The sequence below is a fragment of the Oncorhynchus clarkii genome, chromosome 33, assembly GCF_045791955.1.
Source record: "Oncorhynchus clarkii lewisi isolate Uvic-CL-2024 chromosome 33, UVic_Ocla_1.0, whole genome shotgun sequence".
Classification (NCBI taxonomy): Eukaryota; Metazoa; Chordata; class Actinopteri; order Salmoniformes; family Salmonidae; genus Oncorhynchus; species Oncorhynchus clarkii.
In genome coordinates, this window is record NC_092179.1 from 29,495,818 (window position 1) to 29,518,659 (window position 22,842).

The 22,842-nt window shown below is 45.2% G+C and overlaps 2 protein-coding genes across 7 annotated transcripts in view; one reads left to right on the forward strand and one right to left on the reverse strand.

The window, feature by feature from the left end:
• LOC139392613 (prickle-like protein 1) overlaps positions 1 to 10,295 on the forward strand; it is a 67,533-nt gene extending 57,238 nt beyond the window's left edge. For both annotated transcript variants that reach the window (XM_071140707.1, XM_071140706.1), the window contains exons 5-8: positions 5,014 to 5,217; positions 6,953 to 7,139; positions 7,296 to 8,237; positions 8,479 to 10,295. In XM_071140707.1, coding sequence (XP_070996808.1) covers positions 5,014 to 5,217; positions 6,953 to 7,139; positions 7,296 to 8,237; positions 8,479 to 9,404 — 2,259 coding nt within the window. In that variant the 3' untranslated portion in view covers positions 9,405 to 10,295. The remainder of the gene's footprint in view (positions 1 to 5,013; positions 5,218 to 6,952; positions 7,140 to 7,295; positions 8,238 to 8,478) is intronic.
• The window catches only part of LOC139392614 (periphilin-1-like), a 52,452-nt gene continuing 39,614 nt past the window's right edge, over positions 10,005 to 22,842 (reverse strand). Inside the window, exons 10-11 of one of the 5 annotated variants that reach the window (XR_011629718.1) lie at positions 11,838 to 13,545; positions 10,005 to 11,452 (exon numbers count right to left, since the gene is read on the reverse strand). Coding sequence is in view for 2 of the 5 variants with exons in the window: in XM_071140709.1 (XP_070996810.1) it covers positions 13,342 to 13,545 (204 nt within the window). In the remaining 3 variants the exon portion in view is untranslated. Of the gene's footprint in view, positions 13,546 to 22,842 lie in introns of all 5 variants that reach the window. The other 4 variants (XR_011629719.1, XR_011629717.1, XM_071140709.1 and 1 more) reach the window with 4 other exon arrangements.

The window sequence follows — 22,842 nt, forward strand, 5'->3', positions numbered from 1 at the left end:
ACTAGTGATCCTATTAGACTAGTGACCACTAGTGACCACATCCTATTAGACTAGTGACATCCTATTAGACATCCTATCTAGACTAGTGACCACATCCTATTAGACTACATCCTATTAGACTAGTGACCACACATCCTATTAGACTAGTGACCACATCATATTAGACATACTAGTAGACTAGTGACCACATCCTATAGACTAGTGACCACATCCTATTAGACTAGTGACCACATATTAGCCTAGTGACCACATCATATTAGACTAGTGACCATCCTATTAGACAGTCGTATTAAGACTAGTGACCACATCCCTAGTGACCACATCCTATTAGACTAGTGACCACATCCTATTAGACTAGTGACCACATCATATTAGACTAGTGACCACATCCTATTAGACTAGTGACCACACATCCTATTAGACTAGTGACCACATCATATTAGACTAGTGACCACATCCTATTGAGACTAGTGACCACTATCCTATTAGACTAGTGACCACATCCTATTAGACTAGTGACCACATCCTATTAGACTAGTGACCACATCCTATTAGACATCATATCCTATTAGACTAGTGACCACACATGAGACTAGTGACCACATCCTATGAGACTAGTGACCACATCCTATTAGACTAGTGACCACATCCTATTAGACTAGTGACCACATCATCCTATTAGACTAGTGACCACATCCTATTAGACTAGTGACCACATCCTATTATTAGACTAGTGACCACATCCTATGAGACTAGTGACCATTAGACTAGTGACCACATCCTATTAGACTAGTGACCACATCCTATTAGACTAGTGACCACATCCTATTAGACTAGTGACACATCACTATCCTATTAGACTAGTGACCACATCCTATTAGACTAGTGACCACACCACTAGTGACCACATCCTATTAGACTAGTGACCACATCTATTAGACTAGTGACATCACATCCTATTAGACTAGTGACCACCACTAGACTAGTGACCACATCCTATAGACTAGTGATCCTAGTGACCACATCCTATTAGACTAGTGACCACATCCTATTAGACTAGTGACCACATCCTATTAGACTAGTGACCACACTATTAGACTATCCTATTAGACTAGTGACCACATCCTATTAGACTAGTGACCACTATCCTATTAGACTAGTGACCACATCCTATTAGACTAGTGACCACATCCTATTAGACTAGTGACCACATCCTATTAGACTAGTGACCACATCCTATTAGACTAGTGACCACATCCTATTAGACTAGTGACCACATCCTATTAGACTAGTGACCTAGTGACCACATCCTATTAGACAGTGACCACATCCTATTAGACCACACTATCACATCCTATTAGACTAGTGACCACATCCTATTAGACTAGTGACCACATCCACTAGTGACCACATCCTATTAGACTAGTGACCACATCCTATTAGACTAGTGACCACATCTATTAGACTAGTGACCACATCCTATTAGACTAGTGACCACATCCTATTAGACTAGTGACCACATGACCACCTATTAGACTAGTGACATCATATTAGACACATCGTATTAGACTACATCCTAGTATTAGACTAGTGACCACATCCTATTAGACCACATCCTATTAGACTAGTGACCACATCCTATTATTGACCACATCCTATTAGACTAGTGACCACATCCTATTAGACTAGTGATCCACTAGTGACCACCTATTAGACTAGTGACCACATCCTATTAGACTAGTGACCACATCATATTAGACTAGAGACTAGTGACCACATCCTATTAGACTAGTGACCACACTATGAGACTAGTGACCACATCCTATTAGACTAGTGACCACATCCTATTAAGACTAGTGACCACATCCTATTAGACTAGTGACCACATCCTATTAGACTAGTGACCACATCCTACTTATCCTATTAGACTAGTGACCACATCCTATGAGACTAGTGACCACATCCTATTAGACTAGTGACCACATCCTATTAGACTAGTGACCACATATCTATTAGACTATTAGACTAGTGACCACATCCTATTAGACTAGTGACCACATCCTATCCTATTAGACTAGTGACCACATCCTATTAGACTAGTGACCACATATTAGACTAGTGACCACATCCTATTAGACTAGTGACCACATCCTATTAGACTAGTGACCACACATCCTATTAGACTAGTGACCACGTCATCCTATTAGACTAGTGACCACATCGTATTAAGACTAGTGACCACATCCTATGAGACTAGTGACCACATCCTATTAGACTAGTGACCACTAGTCATCCTATTAGACTAGTGACCACATCGTATTAGACTAGTGACCACATCCTATTAGACTAGTGACCACATCCTAAGACTAGTGACCACATCCTATGAGACTAGTGACCACATGACCACATCATATTAGACTAGTGACCACATCATATTAGACTAGTATTAGACTAGTGACCACTAGTGACCACATCCTATGAGACTAGTGACCACATCCTATTAGACCACATCCTATGAGACTAGTGACCACATCCATTAAACTAGTGACCACATCCTATTAGACTAGTGACCACCTAGTGACCACATCCTATTAGACTATCCTATGAGACTAGTGACCATCCTACATCCTATTAGACTAGTGACATCCTATATGAGACTAGTGACCACATCATATTAGACTAGTGACCACATCCTATTAGACTAGTATCCTATTGAGACTAGTGACCACATCCTATTAGACTAGTGACCACATCCTATTAGACTAGTGACCACATCCTATTAGACTAGTGACCACATCATCCTATTAGACTAGTGACCACATCATATCCTATTAGACTAGTGACCACATCCTATTAGACTAGTGACCACATCCTATTAGACTAGTGACCACATCATATGACCTATTAGACCTATTAGACTAGTGACCACATCATATCCTATGAGACTAGTGACCACATCCTATATTAGACTAGTGACCACATCCTATTAGACTAGTGACCACATCCTATTAGACTAGTGACCACATCCTATTAGACTAGTGACCACATCATATCCTATTAGACTAGTGACCACATCCTATGAGACTAGTGACCACATGACCACATCGTATTAGACTAGTGACCACATCCTATTAGACTAGTGACCACATCCTATTAGACTAGTGACCACATCCTATTAGACTAGTGACCACTAGTGACCACATCCCACGTCATACCTAGTATCCTATTAGACTAGTGACCACATCCACATCCTATTAGACTAAGACATCCTATTAGACTAGTGACCACATCATATCCTATTAGACTAGTGACCACATCCTATTAGACTAGTGACCACATCCTATGAGACTAGTGACCACATCATATCCTATTAGACTAGTGACCACATCCATTAGACTAGTGATCACATCCTATTAGACTAGTGACCACATCCTATTAGACTAGTGACCACATCCTATTAGACTAGTGACCACATCCTATTAGACTAGTGACCACATCCTATTAGACTAGTGACCCATCCTATTAGACTAGTGACCACATCCTATTAGACTAGTGACCACATCCTATTAGACTAGTGACCACATCTAGTGACCACATCCTATTAGACTAGTGACCACATCCTATTAAGACTAGTGACCACATCCTATTAGACTAGTGACCACGTCATATTAGACTAGTGACCACATCCTATTAGACTAGTGACCACATCCTATTAGACTAGTGACCACATCCTATTAGACTAGTGACCACATCCTATTAGACTAGTGACCACATCCTATTAGACTAGTGACCACATCATATCCTATTAGACTAGTGACCACATCATATCCTATGAGACTAGTGATCCTATTAGACAGTCCTATCCTATTAGACTAGTGACCACATCCTATGAGACTAGTGACCACATCATATCCTATTAGACTAGTGACCACATCTTATCCTATTAGACTAGTGACCACATCCTATTTAGACTAGTGACCACATCCTATCCAATTAGACTAGTGACCACATCCTATTAGACTAGTGACCACATCCTATTAGACTAGTGACCACATCCTATTAGACTAGTGACCACATCCTATTAGACTAGTGACCACATCGTATTAGACTAGTGACCACATCCTTTTAGACTAGTGACCACATCCTATTAGACTAGTGACTGGCATGTTGTAAAGGCATGGCTGGTTTGAGTGACTGAGTACTGGCATGTTGGAATACTACCCGTACAGACAGAGACAGAGAGAGAGAGAGACATAGACATAGACAGAAAGACATAGAGAGAGACATAGAGAGAGAGAGAGAGAGAGAGAGAGAGAGAGAGGGAGAGAGAGAGAGAGAGCGACAGACAGACAGACAGAGATAGATAGACAGAGAGAAAGAGCGAGAGAGAGAGAGAGACATAGACATAGAGACATAGAAAGAGAGAGTGAGAGAGAGAGAGCACGACAGAGAGAGAGAGCGATAGACTCACAAAGCGGCGTGGCTTTGCCCATAGCTGTAGTTTTGATTGCTATACCTTCAGGGGACAGACGACACCCCGGTTTCCAAGGACGATGGTGGCTTGGTAATAATGGACAACAGCTGTGGTGTCCTGCGGTCCTAGTGCTCACACCTGGGTTCAAATAGTATTTGAAATCATTTCAAATACTTTAGCCTGGCTTGATTGAGCTAGCCTAGCACAATGGGACCACTGCCCATCTGTCACTCTAGGCAGGTTAAAGCAAGCAATTAAAGTATTTGAAAGATTTCTAATAGTATTTGAACCCAGGTCTGGCAGTAGTTATTTAAAGACTGATGACTGTACGTTCAGACATGCTCTGGTGAGCTTTCTGGAATCATACAATCTGAAGGGATGAGACTATATTATTGTGTTTGGTTTTACTTAAACATGTACAGAACAAAACAACACTTGACACAAGGACACAAACACCATAACAATTGACTCATTCCTTGGTGTTTTGTGTGGACTGATGACCCATCGTTCTCCATATAAACATGTTGTTTTATCCCCAGTGTGGTGAGGGCATTAGTGGAGGAGAGATGGCCATCTTTGCATCGCGGGCGGGTCCGGGGCCGTGCTGGCACCCAGCATGCTTTGCGTGCGCCACGTGTCAGGAGCTGCTGGTAGACCTTATCTACTTCCACCAGGATGGAAAGATCCACTGTGGACGACACCACGCTGAGCTGCTGAAACCACGATGCTCAGCCTGCGATGAGGTGAGATCACTGTGTGTGTGTGTGATCAATAACCTGTGATGAGGTTAACTCATTGCAGACATGAAACATTGAAGTGTTGGCTTGAAACAATGGCAGACTTTTTTTTCAACATACAGTACAGTAGTTAGGCTTTAGTCAGTCTGCTCATTAAACACTGGAGATATACAGTAGCCTACTGAAGCGATGTGACTGTCGTGTCTTTGGCTATGCCGGATTAAGTGATACGACATGCTATTCTATAAAATCCTTTCTCTGTAATTAAAATTACTTGATTGAGCTAATCAGGTAAATGTAATTAACTAGAAAGTCGGGGCACCACAAAATAATATTTATAGAGCTGTTATCTTCCGAATAAACTCTTAAAGACTCTTAAATATTTTATATCAATAGCAGTCAATATTAATATTAATATTGTACATTCTTGGTTATCTTCACGAACCCTGGCTAACAAGTTGAATCAGCAATACAAAATTGTGTTTAATTATTTATTTACTAAATACCTAACTAATCACACAGAATTACATATACACAGAAGGAGTCATACAGAAAATGAAAATGAAAATGCCCCTTGCGGACGGAACAGATATGACAGCTGGTTACCCAAAGAAAAGGGGACTGGGTTTGAGTGAAAGAGCAGGAAGACTGAAGAACAAAGGGAGAAGCGATGTCTCTATCGGGCCGTAGGCAGCTACTCTATCGTAAATACAGAATCTTATGCATTCTAAATTACCGCCCTTTTGGAAAAGGAAAATGCAATAAATATTTACTCTGAGCTGCGCTTCGGTAGGTAGGTGGTAGATGGAAGGACGTGTTGCCCAGCAGAGTCCTTTGAAGAATGTTTCTGGTGGTAAATTGGATACGTTGTGGTACCGTCATTGTGTAGTAGATGGGATACTCTGTCTGTTCTTTCCTAGCCCACGTTTGCAGCTGCTGTTGCTAACTCAACGGCTAGGAGGTATCACTTCTGTAGTGAATAAGAGTTAAAAATTCATACCATTCGCAACCAAAGCTCACGCTGAGGTTGGCTTCGTTCTGTAGTTATTATCTGAACCCTTCTGACATCGGACCTTCATCCTAATGTACCCGGAACAGGAGGCTACATTTTCGTCAAGGGCTTTTATATAGTGGAGGGAGAGGGGTGTGTTTCATAGTTTATAGCCCATGTCTCTTCACAGGGGCGGGCCACTGATTGAGCAGAGCCCTAACCTTATGAAAACCCAAATCTCTCATTTGGAAGCTAAAATTACATTTAATCTTTTCACCAATAATTTTATATTCAAACATTTAAATTGCACAACAATTCCATGTGAATCTGATAACTATAATGTGTAGACTTTCCACTGTATTGTTTATGACATCCTATCATTGACAAGAATGTCTCAGATGACAACCAAACTGACATCATATTCATTAAGTACCAATGCATACGTTCAACTGGTTGGATTACCAAAATATGGTTCATTTCCCCCCACCTTCTGATGTTTCCAGAATCTCTGTTTAACAAAGGCTATTCAAGAGTCCCTCTGTAGAGTCAAGAGAGAGGGAAGGGAGAAAGGTGTTTATGGTGGGGGGGGGGTCATAAACCTTACCCACAGGCCAACGTCATGACCAATAAGCTTATTGCACAATTAGTAACTGAAGTTGAATTCATCTTGTGTTTGTCTGTTTCCTAATTATTATATAAGTAGCAGACAGTATTGAAACATGTCTGTTTATCCCCCCCCCCCCCCCTCAGATAATTTTTTCTGATGAGTGCACGGAGGCCGAGGGGCGTCACTGGCACATGAAGCACTTTGCCTGTTTCGAGTGTGAGACGGTGCTCGGCGGTCAGCGATACATCATGAAAGATGGCCGCCCCTACTGCTGCGGCTGCTTCGAGTCTCTGTACGCGGAGTACTGTGAAGCCTGCGGGGAGAATATAGGTGAGTCAATATCTCTGGTTCATATGTGGTCAATCTATGAGTTGTTGACATAATGTGTAGCCTGTTGCTGAAGCCTTTTAAAGATGTTGCTCTACATTCACCACCTCTCCCTCTCTTCCCTCCATTCCTCTCTCCCTCCCTTCTTGCCTCCACCAGGAGTGGACCATGCCCAGATGACCTACGAGGGTGTCCACTGGCACGCTACAGACACGTGTTTCTGCTGTGCCCAGTGTAAGAGCTCCCTGCTGGGCTGTCCCTTCCTTCCCAAGCAGGGCCGTATCTACTGCTCCAAGGCCTGCAGCCTGGGAGAGGACGTCTACGCCTCAGACTCCTCCGACTCGGTCTTCCAGTCCGCCGGCTCTCGTGAATCCCGCCAGAGTCACATGGGAAAGAGCAGCCACCCGGTGGCTGAACAGTGGAGGCAGTCCCAGCTCTTTAACCCGGTTGCAGTGGCTGACTATAACAAGACTCCTAGTCTATATGGAGACAGAGGGGACAAAGAAATGGATATTGTGGGTCAAAAGCTGTCCCACATGGGCTTCACTGAGGAGCACACCTGGAGGGACCGAGAGGACGCTCCGGAGGATCCAGAGGAGTGGGCCGAACACGAGGACTACATGACACAGCTCCTGCTCAAGTTCGGGGACCGCGCCGGGGTGTTCCAGACGCAGCCTTCAGAGGAACCCGGCACCAGTAGGTCAGCCGAACCCTGGCTGAAGCATGAGACTAAACCAGCCTCCACCACCACCAGTCCCACAAACCAGAGCCACCTGCCTGAGATGTACTGGGCCCAGTCCCAGGATGGGCTGGTCAGTAAGAAGCACCTGCCTGAGATGTACTGGGCACAGTCCCAAGACGGGCTTGGGGATTCGGCTTACGGAAGCCATCCGGGCCCTGCTAGTGCCAGAAAGATCCATGATCTGGAGCTGGACCAGGGGCTGATGGACCAGAGGGTTAGCGCTGGGGGAGCAGGGTTATGGATGCTGGACCCCAGGCAGTGGTGTGAAGACTCTCTGGAGTGTATCACAGACGAGCTGAGGAAGACTGAGCACAGTGTTGGAGACTCCATGGACTCTCTAGCCCTCTCTAACATCACTGGTAAGAGTTCATATCACATGTGCTTCTTTGTTCACTGTAAAACAGTGTTTGGTGAACTTCTGGTGAAAGTAGTCTGGTAAAGGCAGTCGGCGATCAGTTATTCATTCCAGTCTAATAATGGAGATTTACATGGAACAGGAAAAGATAGTATGAAAAGCCATTAAACAAAATAGCTACAGTAAATAACTCGTTTTCCTGCTTCTGTCGAGTAACACAGCTTTATATTGTCCTGTCCTCCCAGGTGCGTCAGCGGATGGAGACAGTAAGGAGGGTCAGATCCTCTACTCTCTCCACAACCTGCTGGACCCAGAAGACTGTGAGAAGATGAGCCTCATGGGCACCCTCAACTCCTCCATGCTCCACCGCAGCACCAACTCTCTGGATCACCAGGAGGGGGCAGCAGACCAGGAGGAAGAGGAGGTGCGGAGGGGGGCGCAGAGGGTACAGGGGCCGGTGTCTTTGCCCCTCCCACCCCTCCCTCCTAAACAGGAGGTTCCACCACCTCACCTTCAGCTGCCAGTGTTGAGGAGGAGCAGGTCCCAGTCCACACGGCCACCTGGCCAGCAGATGGTCAAGTTCTCCGAGGACACGGTGGATAACGGGTCTTGCCAGAACCTGGCGGTGCGTCAGCCTCCTCAGAGTGAGAGGACGCGTCGGAGGGTGTACCACCACGAGGACCCCGAAAGGCCACACCGGCACCACCACGGCCGCCACCACAACCGTAGAACCCGCTCGGACAACGCTCTTAACCTCCTGCCTAAGGAACGGGTGCAGAGGCCCTACGAGGGACATGGTCTGAGTTCCCTTCAGGAACACCACGCGGCCCTCTTCAACCAACCTGGCCCTGGTGCTCACAGGCCACCAACCTATCCCCACACCACTTCAGACTACTCCCTCCAGGCTCGGGGTGACCGGGATCGCGACCGCTTCCTAGGTGGCCTGTACGCGGACGAGGAAGACTGGTGCTCCACCTGCTCCTCCTCTTCCTCAGACTCTGAGGAGGAAGGTTACTTCCTGGGGCAGCTCATTCCCCAGCCCAGGGTTCCTAGCAGGTATCAATACTACACTGAAGACTTCCCAACACGCGTTACGGCCATGTCGCCCAACGACTCACGGACTAAATCCAGAAAGAAGGGTCACAGAGGCAAGAACTGCATCATTTCATAATCCAGATGTACATTCTCTGTTTTACTTCCAGCACTAATCATTTGTGGACAGGTGAGACCAGTTCTTTGTAGTTGGACTTGCTGGACAAAACATTGTCCATATTATTGGACTTCTTATTATGGGTCATGTCTAAAACTCAAACCATGCCAGAAGACCTAAAAAAAAAGACATTTTCTCCTTTTCTTTTTATAAAATTCATCAAAAAACACTTTTTTTGTTTTTACATTGTATGATAAACCATTGAAAGTATTCCAGCAATACCATTGTGTGCATTAAATGGCAATTATGCACTATTGTTATTGCTGACAGGGAAAGGAATAGTTAGTAAAGTAGACTTCTAGGGACTAACCAACATAATTATTTAATAGTACAAAATATGAATGTGTATATTAAGTTAAAATGTTAATACTGGTATTTTTATATCCCTGAGTTTTAACTAAGATTTTTCTGGTTTTGATGTAAACAAAGTTGGCGTAGGGAGGCGGGACAAGCTGTTGTCGTAGTAACACGCAGAGCTATTTTGCACGCATCACTTGTCAACCAATCAAGGCTTTACAAAAAACAAACCAACTATTGCCAGAATACAAACCATCTGCTTACTCAAATCAAAATGCCATAATATCTGGTTTCTGGTAACAATTTACATGAAGTTGCTCTTAAACCTCTCAACTTCAAAGTGATACCCTGAGTCTTCGCTGTATTCCAATGTTAATTATCTAACACGCTTGTCCCTCAGGGTGTAAAATACAACGTAAAACCAAACCTGTCCAGATTCAGTTACATTACAGAGCTCTTCTCCATACATGCCCTTTATACAGCGCAAGTCAAGGTACCATGAATACTTAACTGTTATGTGATGTAAAGAAGCTTCTAATAAATATTCTTACCAAACGCTTCAGAAAATGTTTCAGTTTTTTGTATGTAGTAGAATAACTGATTTGATAGCGTTTTTAGACATAGTAAATATTCAAATATACAATGCAAATAACCTGGTGTTTCAGCAGTGCACCTCAACCAAACACTGACCCACACAGTCTCATCGGATGGCACCAAACCTGACACGTGAATGGTAGATACTACACCGTCTACTACACCGTTTACATAATAAAAACCATCTTTATTATTGTCACACTCAAAAATCGTTTTAAACCACAAATCATCAAAGACGTGTCAGTTCCACATATAGAAAGTTGAGTTGAGCATCTGACGTTTAGAAAGTGTTTTTCTTTTTCTCCCAGCCAGAGAAAATGAGCACTGGTGGTGAATACAACACTCTGCCAGGAAACACAAAATGGAATCACACTTAGCAGGCCAGTGCCATACTGGCTGAAGTAGAACATAGTCAGATGAACACGTTTCCCATACAAAAGAAAAGCGAGAACATGAATATTCTCAGACCATACAAGACTTCACACAAGTAGCACAATCCTACTCCCAGGCAGTAGCACCAAAAGTCTTGCTTCAGCTGCAGCAATCTCAAATCAAATGTACCTAGCAGGAAGAGTTCATAAAACAAGAACTGGACTCATACAATACCAGTCAAAAGTTTGGACACACCTACTCATTCCTGGGATTTTCTTTATTTTTGCCATTTTCTACATTGTAGAATAATAGCGAAGGCATCAAAACTATGAAATAACACATATGAAATCATGTAGTAACCAAAAAAAAGTGTTACAAAAAATATATTTTATATTTGCAATTCTGACAGCTTTGCACTCTCTTGGCATTCCCTCAACCAGCTTCACGAGGTAGTCACCTGGAATGCATTTCAATTAACAGATGTGCCTTTGTTAGAAGTAAATTTGTATAATTTCTTTCCTTAATGCGTTTGAGCCAATCATTTGTGTTGTGACAAGGTAGGGGTGGTATACAGAAGATAGCCCTATTTGGTAAAATACCAAGTCCATAGTATGGCAAGAAGAGCTCAAATAAGCAAAGAGAAACGACTTTATTAAGACATGAAGGTCCGTCAATCCGGAAAACGTCAAGAACTTTTAAAGTTTCTTCAAGTGCAGTCGCAAAAACCATCAAGCACTATGATGAAACTGGCTCTCATGAGAACCACCACAGGAAAGGAAGACCCAGAGGTACCTCTGCTGCAGAGGATCAGTTCATTAGTTACCTGTCTCTCATGAGGACCACCACAGGAAAGGAAGACCCAGAGGTACCTCTGCTGCAGAGGATCAGTTCATTAGTTACCTGTCTCTCATGAGGACCACCACAGGAAAGGAAGACCCAGAGGTACCTCTGCTGCAGAGGATCAGTTCATTAGTTACCTGTCTCTCATGAGAACCACCACAGGAAAGGAACACCCAGAGGTACCCTTGCTGCAGAGGATCAGTTCATTAGTTGCCTGTCTCTCATGAGAACCACCACAGGAAAGGAAGACCCAGAGGTACCTCTGCTGCAGAGGATCAGTTCATTAGTTACCTGTCTCTCATGAGAACCACCACAGGAAAGGAAGACCCAGAGGTACCTCTGCTGCAGAGGATCAGTTCATTAGTTTCCTGTCTCAGAAATAGCAGCCCAAATAAATGCTTCAAGAATCAGACACATCAACTGTTCAGAGGAGACTGCGTGAAATCAGGCCTTCATGGTAGAATTACTGCAAAGAAACCACTACTAAAGGATTCCAATAATAAGAAGAGACTTGCTTGGGCCAAAAAACACGAGCAATGGACATTAGACTGGTGGAAATCTGTCCTTTGGTCTGATGAGTCCAAATGTGAGCTTTTTGGCTCCAACTGCCGTGTCGTTGTGAGACGCCGAGTAGATGAACGGATGATCTCCACATGTGTGGTTCCCACCGTGAAGCATGGAGGAGGTGGTGTGATGGTGCTTTGCTGGTGACGCTGTCTGCGATTTTAGAATTCAAGGCACACTTAACCAGCATGGCTACCACAGCATTCTGCTACGAATGCCATCCTATCTGGTTTGAGCTTAGTGGGACTATCATTTGTTTTTCAACAGGACAATGACCCAACACACCTCCAGGCTCTGTAAAGACTATCTGACCAAGAAGGAGTGATGCAGTGCTGCATCAGATGACCTGGCCTCCACAATCACCCGACCTCTACCCAATTGAGATGGTTTGGGATGAGTACGAACGCAGTGTGAAGGAAAAGCAGCCAACAAGTGCTCAGCATATGTGGGAACTCCTTAGACTTTTGGAAAAGCATTCCAGGTGAAGCTGGTTGAGAGAATACCAAGAGTGTGCAAAGCTGTCATCAAGGCAAAGGGTGGCTACTTTGAAGATTCTCAAATATAAAATATATTTTTATTTGTTTAACACTTTCTTGGTTGCTACATGATTCCATATGTGTTATTTCATAGTTTTGATGTCTTCACTATTATTCTACAATGTAGAAAATTGTAAAAATAAAGAAAAACCCTTGAATGAGTAGGTGTGTCCAAACCTTTGACTGGTACTGTAGTAGCAGAGCATTGTTTGTGGTACCAGTGTATACTGACCTATAACATGTCACACATCATCATTAGATTACCAGTTCAGTAAAAAACACTGATGACCAGTCCATATGGTTACACTGGTTAACAACAGTTTTAAAATCAGTAAATCCCAGATGAACTATTAGCCTAAATTGACATACCAGTTCTACTTGTTAAGGACATTGTAGAACCAATACCCTCATCGGGTGGTGAGGAAGTAGCTGAACAGAACTTTGAACACTGTTTTTGACAACATTGACTAATTACTGCTGGACATTATCAGTACATATGGGTCACCTGGTGCACGTCTGGCCTGAAACCCAGAAAGATGGGAAAACATGGGGCCAATACTGCTCAAGATATCCACAGTCTTAACACAGGGCAGACCCCTGGGAGTCCTGCCCTCACTGTATGCCGGAGGCCCAAAAAAAAGACTGGACCTGATTGGCTCCCTTACAGTAAGATGGGACGCGATTGGCTGTCTGTCTCAGTTGGAGGGTTCCGGTTGCCGTACGACCTCAATCACCTGATCCAGATCGGTGATGAAGTGCTTGAGGTCGTCAAGGCAACGCTCCCTGATCTCTCCCAGGTTCTCTCGGAGTGGAGTCTGCAGCTGCTTCTCCAGATTGGCGTCCTTAGCAACCAGCATCTTCACTACCATGCCAAACGTCTCACAGTCCTGCCGGTACACCTGGAAAACAACAACACAACATCAGAAACAGGAGCCAATAATACTTCATTTTGGTCATTTAGGAGATGCTCTTATCCACAAGGAATTTCAGTCAGTGCAATCTAATACAACAATCACAATACAACAATCACAATACAACAAGTAGTGAACATCAACTACAGAGCTGGAACAAATGAACAGTACTAGACACACATTTAAGTCTCTTCAGAGATTAGGAACATCAGTACTTCCTTGGAAAATGGGTCTGGTTTTAGAAACTATTTCCTGATGAGCCCAGAGCTAGCTCACGTCTACATGCTCGTTCAATAGCCCTGCGAAGGGAGAAGAGAACACTCTGGTGTGAACACACACTTCATTGTGTTAACACGTAGACCCAGGTCTCCTGTCAGCACACAAGCCTTCTTATTGGCTAGCCTGGCCCCGGAGCCAATAAAAACCCAGTAAAGTAGAGGAGTTGAGGCTCTAGGGCTTGTAACAGGTGTGAGGGGAACAATGAGAGGAGAGGTGTTAAAACCTTGATGAGAACTGCTGACCCCACACCTAGTCTTCAATGGCTCACACAGACCATACAGCAAATACACTGCGGATGTCATACAAGGTCCGCCCTAGTGCCCAGTCTAATGATTTGATCAGAGGAGGATTTGTCTAGTTTATCTAAAATGAATTCAATCCAACATCAACATTTGGATTACAAGAGATGAATAAAAGAAGGCCTTAAATCTGTAATCTTTCCCGTCGCGATAAATCACAAATGGAAACATGCACTGACAAGGAAAGACTTAAATAACGGAGGGGAAACACCAAGAGAAGACACTGTTGAACTGTCATTAAGATGACAAACAGTCCACCCCATGGCCCCAGGGTGACACCTGGAAAAGGTTCTCATCATAAACATGCAGAAGGAGAGAGAAAAGTGGAAAAGTGGCCTGTTTAGAATTGTGACCTTCTACAGACCAACATGGGAGCAGAGAACACATGCAGTCAAGATCATTATGGACATTCCAACATGGTCCACTCACTAGCCCGTGGTTACCACACCCTGACAGCGCTCCACTGCACACTGTGAGCCGTCTCAGACAGCACGGGGCTGTGCCGTCCAGAGTAGTTTAGCTTCCAGCTACAGTCCTGTTCCCAGGGCCTCTGAGTCTGCAGCTATAAGAGGTGAGTCACTGTCAAGGCCTTTAGGAAACAGACCTGTCACTCTATTTTCCCTTTCTCCCCTACTCGCTCTCTTATCTTGCTCTCTTTTTATGTCTCTCTCTCAATTCAATTCAAGGGCTTTATTGACATGGGAAACACATGTTAACGTTGCCAAAGCAAGTGAAATAGATAATAAACAAAAGTGGAATAAACAAATAAATATACAGTAAACATTACACTCACAAAAGTTCCAAAATAATAGACATAAAATGTCTTATTATGTGCAAATAGTTAAAGTACCGGGAAAATAAATAAACATAAATATGGGTTGTATTTACAATGGTGTTTGTTCTTCACTTGTTGCCCTTTTCTTGTGGAAACAGATGACAAATCTTGCTGCTGTGATGGCACACTGAGGTATTTCACCCAGTAGATATGGGAGATGATCAAAAACATTTATTTCTATTGAATTCTTTGTGGATCTGTGTAATCATCTCTCTCTCCTACTGGCTCCTGTCCTGTGTGAACAGTGAGGTGAACTACCACTAATCTTCTCTCTCCTACTGGCTCCTGTCCTGTGTGAACAGTGAGGTGAACTACCACTAATCTTCTCTCTCCTACTGGCTCCTGTCCTGTGTGAACAGTGAGGTGAACTATCACTAATCTTCTCTCTCCTACTGGCTCCTGTCCTGTGTGAACAGTGAGGTGAACTATCACTAATCTTCTCTCTCCTACTGGCTCCTGTCCTGTGTGAACAGTGAGGTGAACTACCACTAATCTTCTCTCTCCTACTGGCTCCTGTCCTGTGTGAACAGTGAGGTGAACTACCACTAATCTTCTCTCTCCTACTGGCTCCTGTCCTGTGTGAACAGTGAGGTGAACTACCAATAATCTTCTCTCTCCTACTGGCTCATGTCCTGTGTGAACAGTGAGGTGAACTACCACTAATCTTCTCTCTCCTACTGGCTCCTGTCCTGTGTGAACAGTGAGGTGAACTATCACTAATCTTCTCTCTCCTACTGGCTCCTGTCCTGTGTGAACAGTGAGGTGAACTACCAATAATCTTCTCTCTCCTACTGGCTCCTGTCCTGTGTGAACAGTGAGGTGAACTACCACTAATCTTCTCTCTCCTACTGGCTCCTGTCCTGTGTGAACAGTGAGGTGAACTACCACTAATCTTCTCTCTCCTACTGGCTCCTGTCCTGTGTGAACAGTGAGGTGAACTATCACTAATCTTCTCTCTCCTGTCCTGTGTGGACAGTGAGGTGAACTACCACTAATCTTCTCTCTCCTGTCCTGTGTGAACAGTGAGGTGAACTATCACTAATCTTCTCTCTCCTACTGGCTCCTGTCCTGTGTGAACAGTGAGGTGAACTATCACTAATCTTCTCTCTCCTACTGGCTCCTGTCCTGTGTGAACAGTGAGGTGAACTATCACTAATCTTCTCTCTCCTACTGGCTCCTGTCCTGTGTGAACAGTGAGGTGAACTACCACTAATCTTCTCTCTCCTACTGGTTCCTGTCCTGTGTGAACAGTGAGGTGAACTACCACTAATCTTCTCTCTCCTACTGGCTCCTGTCCTGTGTGAACAGTGAGGTGAACTACCACTAATCTTCTCTCTCCTACTGGCTCCTGTCCTGTGTGAACAGTGAGGTGAACTACCACTAATCTTCTCTCTCCTACTGGCTCCTGTCCTGTGTGAACAGTGAGGTGAACTACCACTAATCTTCTCTCTCCTACTGGCTCCTGTCCTGTGTGAACAGTGAGGTGAACTACCACTAATCTTCTCTCTCCTACTGGCTCCTGTCCTGTGTGAACAGTGAGGTGAACTATCACTAATCTTCTCTCTCCTATTGGCTCCTGTCCTGTGTGAACAGTGAGGTGAACTATCACTAATCTTCTCTCTCCTACTGGCTCCTGTCCTGTGTGAACAGTGAGGTGAACTACCACTAATCTTCTCTCTCCTACTGGCTCCTGTCCTGTGTGAACAGTGAGGTGAACTATCACTAATCTTCTCTCTCCTACTGGCTCCTGTCCTGTGTGAACAGTGAGGTGAACTATCACTAATCTTCTCTCTCCTACTGGCTCCTGTCCTGTGTGAACAGTGAGGTGAACTATCACTAATCTTCTCTCTCCTACTGGCTCCTGTCCTGTGTGAACAGTGAGGTGAACTACCAATAATCTTCTCTCTCCTACTGGCTCCTGTCCTGTGTGAACAGTGAGGTGAACTATCACTAATCTTCTCTCTCCTACTGGCTCCTGTCCTGTGTGAACAGTGAGGTGAACTATCACTAATCTTCTCTTTGTGGGTTCGAATGGGTTCAAATGCCTTCGCTTTCATTTTTCTAGATGTTGATCTTTTACTGCTCTAGTGATGTAAGTATTGTTTGGATAACCTTATTTACTATTTATTGTGGTTTGATTTGTATTTTATTTGTTTCACTCGATGTGATGTGCACTGCACACCGGAAGAAGAATTATCACAGCAAAGTAAATGTTTGTTTATGTGACAATCTCATAAGGGACGGGTTACCAACTGGCGATTTGACACGAAAATAAAATGTCATTCATTCATTCACTAACGCTCATTAGACCAAGCAGAAAGTCATCAGGACACAAGGTTGAGTTTAGGTAAAATATAGATTTAGTCCAATTTAAACTAGATTATTAATTATCTGGATTCTAGGGCTCGATACGCCAGGCCGATACAGGAAGCTAACAGGCCTGGGGGAGTGAGTGGGTGCGTGCTGGAGTTGAAGACGAACCACAGCTGAGTTTGGCTGGGCAGGAATGTGAAGGTTGGGGTGGGGGGGTCAGATGAGGACATCTAAGCCAGGTTACATTCAGGATGCATCCCAAATGGCACCCTAACCAGTGCACTACTTTAGACCAAGACCCATAGGGCCAAGTAGGGAACAGGGTGCCATTTTGGACACATCCTCAGTCCTCCACCCAACCCAACCCCATTAACAGTTGCTACTGTACTGCTAGGCATTTTCACTTCCTGGCTATTTTTAGCCAATCACAATGTTGGTAGTTGTGGACTAGAGCCAGGCTCTGTAAGGAAGGCAGAGGCCATGATAATGACATCGCATGAAACCTCTAATGGCTATGATATTTTTATTTTACCTTTATTTAACTAGGCAAGTCAGTTAAGAACAAATTCTTATTTTCAATGACGGCCTAGGAACAGTGGGTTGCCTGTTCAGGGGCAGAACGACAGATTTGTACCTTGTCAGCTCGGGGATTTGAACTTCCGGTTACTAGTCCAACACTAACCACTAGGCTATCCTGCCGCCCGATATCATATGTATGTTAGTCAAGAGCACTACCCATTCACACACGTACATACATGACTGATAATCAGCACTGCATTGTGTTAAGGCTGTATTGTTAGTTCTATAGTAACTGAGATGGTCAGGCAACATAGTGACTGTATTTCCAACCTCAACTCCCTAGTTACTACACCATGAGCGGTTTAGATTCATAGGTAGGCTACACTGAAAGTGTACGGAATTAAGTTGTTAATAACAGGAGGAGCCAATCAGTCCAAAGCAGGTGCCATGTTCCAACTCCTAACAACGCATTTCATAGAGCACGCTGTACTTTCACATACTTCCTGTGGGACCCTTGAACCCATTACCCAAACAGGGAGGAAGTTGCTCTTGACCACTGGAGGTGTGGGTGGCTGTGGGTTTGGGTCCTGTTGTTGAGCCTATTGCTTTGAGCATGGAGTCGTCAACTGGTAGGAGTGCAGGGTCTGATCTATGGGCTGTGGATCAGAGAGATACTGCATACCGGAAAGACAGGGAGGGGATCCAGCCGGGACACGGAGACAGGGGCCACAGCCCCGCTCTGATTAGAGCCTGGGGGCTGAGGAGGAGGAGGAGAGGCCACACAGTGTGGCTCTGGAGCTTAAAGGGTTGCTAATGAATCAAAACATGCTCCCAGCTTTCCAGGTTATGAGGGGTATGGTCGACCTCAAACCAGTGTCCCAAATGGCTCCCTGGTAGTGCACTTTAAAGGGAATAGGGCCCTAGTCTGGTGCCACATTCCAGACGATGATGAATAGGCCCTATAGAAGCTGGATGCCAGCCATGCCTTTCTGCCTTTTAACCAGTCCATGGAAGTGAGCTAAGCTGGTAGCTCTGCCAAAGTCAACGCCATTCATATGCCTCATCTTCCTCCTCCTCTACAGTGAGAAGGCCATGGAGATGGAATTTAGTCCAATTTCACTTTGCTACACAAACACAGTAGGCTATATGGGACGACAGGTGATATGTGAAAAGGGTAGAGGGAGCCAGTGTAAGTGTACAATGGAAGAGATGGCTAGACCAGATTGTGGAGGGAAAATAAACATCTCGCGCTCTCTGTGTGTGTGTGTGTGTGTGTGTGTGTGTGTGTGGTTGGCATCTGCTTGACACTTGTTGAGCGGCTAACCATTACTGCAGTGGAGAGTCCCACTTCACAGACCTTTCTAATGTGAAATAAGGAGGTTGTTTCTTGAAAGGCTTCCATGCTGGGTCACTTAACTATGCATGATCTGAGGACCTAAACACACACTTCAATCACTTGATGTGGAAAGAGCAGCAAGGTGAAACCTCAGAGGAAATCAACAGATGTTGTTGAGGGAGGCCCAGTGCGCTCAGGGATAGTTTCTCTGAAGCAATGCTTCTTTATGCAGATAGAAACAGGTTTGAACACTTGGCTTTGAAGTAATGGTTTGGGATGTGTCTTTGGTGTTATCTGACAGCTTAGGCCAGCACATCACATACCACTTACGCTTCAAACACACAAAAATTAGCTTTCTATTGAAATCTCACTGTCTATCTCACTCTCAGTTTGCAGTGAGGACAAGACATACTACGCTTCAATAAGCAACGCCACACAAAGATATTGCTTTCAACATAAACGTAAAATTGTATTATTAATTTAATGCTAGATGTGTTGACCGACTAGACCTAGAGGAGAGCTGACCAGATGTGTCCTGACTAGACCTAGAGGAGAGCTGACCAGATGTGTTCCCCGACTAGACCTAGAGGAGAGCTGACCAGATGTGTTCTGACTAGACCTAGAGGAGAGCTGACCAGATGTGTTCTCCGACTAGACCTAGAGGAGAGCTGACCAGATGTGTTCCCTGACTAGACCTAGAGGAGAGCTGACCAGATGTGTTCAGACAAGACCTAGAGGAGAGCTGACCAGATGTGTTCCCGACTAGACCTAGAGGAGAGCTGACTAGATGTGTTCTCCGACTAGACCTAGAGGAGAGCTGACCAGATGTGTTCCCCGACTAGACCTAGAGGAGAGCTGACCAGATGTGTTCAGACTAGACCTAGAGGAGAGCTGACCAGATGTGTTCTGACTAGACCTAGAGGAGAGCTGACCAGATGTGTTCTGACTAGACCTAGAGGAGAGCTGACCAGATGTGTTCCCCGACTAGACCTAGAGGAGAGCTGACCAGATGTGTTCTGACTAGACCTAGAGGAGAGCTGACCAGATGTGTTCTCCGACTAGACCTAGAGGAGAGCTGACCAGATGTGTTCTCCGACTAGACCTAGAGGAGAGCTGACCAGATGTGTTCCCCGACTAGACCTAGAGGAGAGCTGACCAGATGTGTTCTGACTAGACCTAGAGGAGAGCTGACCAGATGTGTTCTCCGACTAGACCTAGAGGAGAGCTGACCAGATGTGTTCCCCGACTAGACCTAGAGGAGAGCTGACCAGATGTGTTCTCTGACTAGACCTAGAGGAGAGCTGACCAGATGTGTTCTGACTAGACCTAGAGGAGAGCTGACCAGATGTGTTCTGACTAGACCTAGAGGAGAGCTGACCAGATGTGTTCTGACTAGACCTAGAGGAGAGCTGACCAGATGTGTTCTGACTAGACCTAGAGGAGAGCTGACCAGATGTGTTCTGACTAGACCTAGAGGAGAGCTGACCAGATGTGTCCCCCGACTAGACCTAGAGGAGAGCTGACCAGATGTGTCCCGACTAGACCTAGAGGAGAGCTGACCAGATGTGTCCCTACTAGACCTAGAGGAGAGCTGACCAGATGTGTCCTGACTAGACCTAGAGGAGAGCTGACCAGATGTGTTCTGACTAGACCTAGAGGAGAGCTGACCAGATGTGTTCTGACTAGACCTAGAGGAGAGCTGACCAGATGTGTTCTGACTAGACCTAGAGGAGAGCTGACCAGATGTGTTCTCCGACTAGACCTAGAGGAGAGCTGACCAGATGTGTTCCCTGACTAGACCTAGAGGAGAGCTGACCAGATGTGTTCAGACAAGACCTAGAGGAGAGCTGACCAGATGTGTTCCCGACTAGACCTAGAGGAGAGCTGACTAGATGTGTTCTCCGACTAGACCTAGAGGAGAGCTGACCAGATGTGTTCCCCGACTAGACCTAGAGGAGAGCTGACCAGATGTGTTCAGACTAGACCTAGAGGAGAGCTGACCAGATGTGTTCTGACTAGACCTAGAGGAGAGCTGACCAGATGTGTTCTGACTAGACCTAGAGGAGAGCTGACCAGATGTGTTCCCTGACTAGACCTAGAGGAGAGCTGACCAGATGTGTTCCCCGACTAGACCTAGAGGAAAGCTGACCAGATGTGTTCTGACTAGACCTAGAGGAGAGTTGACCAGATGTGTTCTGACTAGACCTAGAGGAGAGCTGACCAGATGTGTTCTGACTAGACCTAGAGGAGAGCTGACCAGATGTGTTCTGACTAGACCTAGAGGAGAGCTGACCAGATGTGTTCTGACTAGACCTAGAGGAGAGCTGACCAGATGTGTTCTGACTAGACCTAGAGGAGAGCTGACCAGATGTGTTCCCTGACTAGACCTAGAGGAGAGCTGACCAGATGTGTTCAGACAAGACCTAGAGGAGAGCTGACCAGATGTGTTCCCTGACTAGACCTAGAGGAGAGCTGACCAGATGTGTTCTCCGACTAGACCTAGAGGAGAGCTGACCAGATGTGTTCTGACTAGACCTAGAGGAGAGCTGACCAGATGTGTTCTCCGACTAGACCTAGAGGAGAGCTGACCAGATGTGTTCTGACTAGACCTAGAGGAGAGCTGACCAGATGTGTTCCCTGACTAGACCTAGAGGAGAGCTGACCAGATGTGTTCAGACAAGACCTAGAGGAGAGCTGAGCAGATGTGTTCCCGACTAGACCTAGAGGAGAGCTGACTAGATGTGTTCTCCGACTAGACCTAGAGGAGAGCTGACCAGATGTGTTCCCCGACTAGACCTAGAGGAGAGCTGACCAGATGTGTTCAGACTAGACCTAGAGGAGAGCTGACCAGATGTGTTCTGACTAGACCTAGAGGAGAGCTGACCAGATGTGTTCTGACTAGACCTAGAGGAGAGCTGACCAGATGTGTTCCCTGACAAGACCTAGAGGAGAGCTGACCAGATGTGTTCCCCGACTAGACCTAGAGGAAAGCTGACCAGATGTGTTCTGACTAGACCTAGAGGAGAGCTGACCAGATGTGTTCTGACTAGACCTAGAGGAGAGCTGACCAGATGTGTTCTCCGACTAGACCTAGAGGAGAGCTGACCAGATGTGTTCCCCCGACTAGACCTAGAGGAGAGCTATGTTTAACGACAGGATCCTTACTATGGCCCCTCAAACATGCTTTTTTTCCTCTGAGGGAAGAGGACATCAAATGGCTGTTGTAAGGGTCATGCTCTGAGGTGCAGCTCCACAGAAGGGCTCTGTGTGTGTTAGGTCTCTACCCCAGGAGGACACTCAGATTTAATGAACTCAGTAGAACAGCACAGATGCCCTTAATTAGCTCACTGGGAGCATAGGACAACACATACACACACATGGGGCGGCAGGTAGCCTAGTGGGGAGAGTACTGGGCCACTAACCGAAAGATTGCTAGATTGAATCCCAAAGCTGACAAGGTGAACAACGGCCAGTAACTGTTACTAGACCGTCATTGTAAATAAAAATTTGTTCTTAACTGACTTGTCTGGTTAAATAAATAAATAAATAAATACAATAAAAACATACGCCTCAGGTGCTTTCTATCCCTTCTAGGCTGGGTGGTGGTGGTATGTTAACCTGGGTAGAACTAGACTGGGTGGGGGTGGTATGTTAACCTGGGTAGAACTAGACTGGGTGGTGGTGGTATGTTAACCTGGGTAGCA